This window comes from Propithecus coquereli, unplaced genomic scaffold (genome assembly GCF_000956105.1).
Source record: "Propithecus coquereli isolate 6110/MARCELLA unplaced genomic scaffold, Pcoq_1.0 Scaffold45, whole genome shotgun sequence".
Classification (NCBI taxonomy): Eukaryota; Metazoa; Chordata; class Mammalia; order Primates; family Indriidae; genus Propithecus; species Propithecus coquereli.
The window spans coordinates 8,514,951-8,515,681 of NW_012150285.1; the positions used below are offsets into that span (position 1 = coordinate 8,514,951).

Consider the following 731-nt stretch of genomic DNA (forward strand, 5'->3'; position numbering starts at 1 on the left):
AATTAAAAAAAAAAATTTAACTGCATAAATTACAGGTAAATTCATTGAAAAGCAGAAACAGTTCTTAAATACAGTCAGATATGGTATTGTGATATAAAATTTCTTTACATTTTAGTTTCATTATAATTTTAAAAGTAGCCTGTATTTTAACATAAAAATGCCTAAATTAACATTTCCATTAATGATTAAACTCAACTTACCTTCCATTTCTTCAATCAGAAAACATATACTGAGCATGTATTAGATGACAAGATTTATAATAAATAATTTTAACTATAAATGCCATAGTAAATTTTTAAGATGAGATAACATTTTTTTGTTTGTTTTAAATGGAAATAATATATATTAAATCAAAGGGATAAGTAATATTGATGAAATAAAGTTAGAATTATAAAATTTTTACCAAAGATTGATTTACCTGATCCAAATTATTTCTTACAGTCCTCAATTCCATATCTAGAGTTCTGAGAGTGAGTTCAAGTTGTTGTTTTGCTTCAACTTCTTTCCTATATTGCTCTTCTTTTCTTCTTAACTGTTCCCTATTTTTCTCATACAACATATCAGCATTTCTTTTCTTCTCTTCTTCTTGTTTTAAGGTAAATCTGCAGTTAAATATACTTATCTTAAGATTTGTTTTACATTCTACTAAGTGAAGTATCCCAAGAATGGAAAAACAAGCACCACATGTACTCACCATCAAATTGGTATTAACTGATCAACACATAAGTGCA

General features: G+C 25.7%; 1 protein-coding gene across 1 annotated transcript in view; it reads right to left on the bottom strand.

The window, feature by feature from the left end:
* ANKRD26 (ankyrin repeat domain 26) overlaps positions 1 to 731 on the bottom strand; it is a 177,127-nt gene that overhangs the window by 35,955 nt on the left and 140,441 nt on the right. Inside the window, exon 27 of the mRNA XM_012654852.1 lies at positions 419 to 602. Coding sequence (XP_012510306.1) covers positions 419 to 602 — 184 coding nt within the window. The remainder of the gene's footprint in view (positions 1 to 418; positions 603 to 731) is intronic.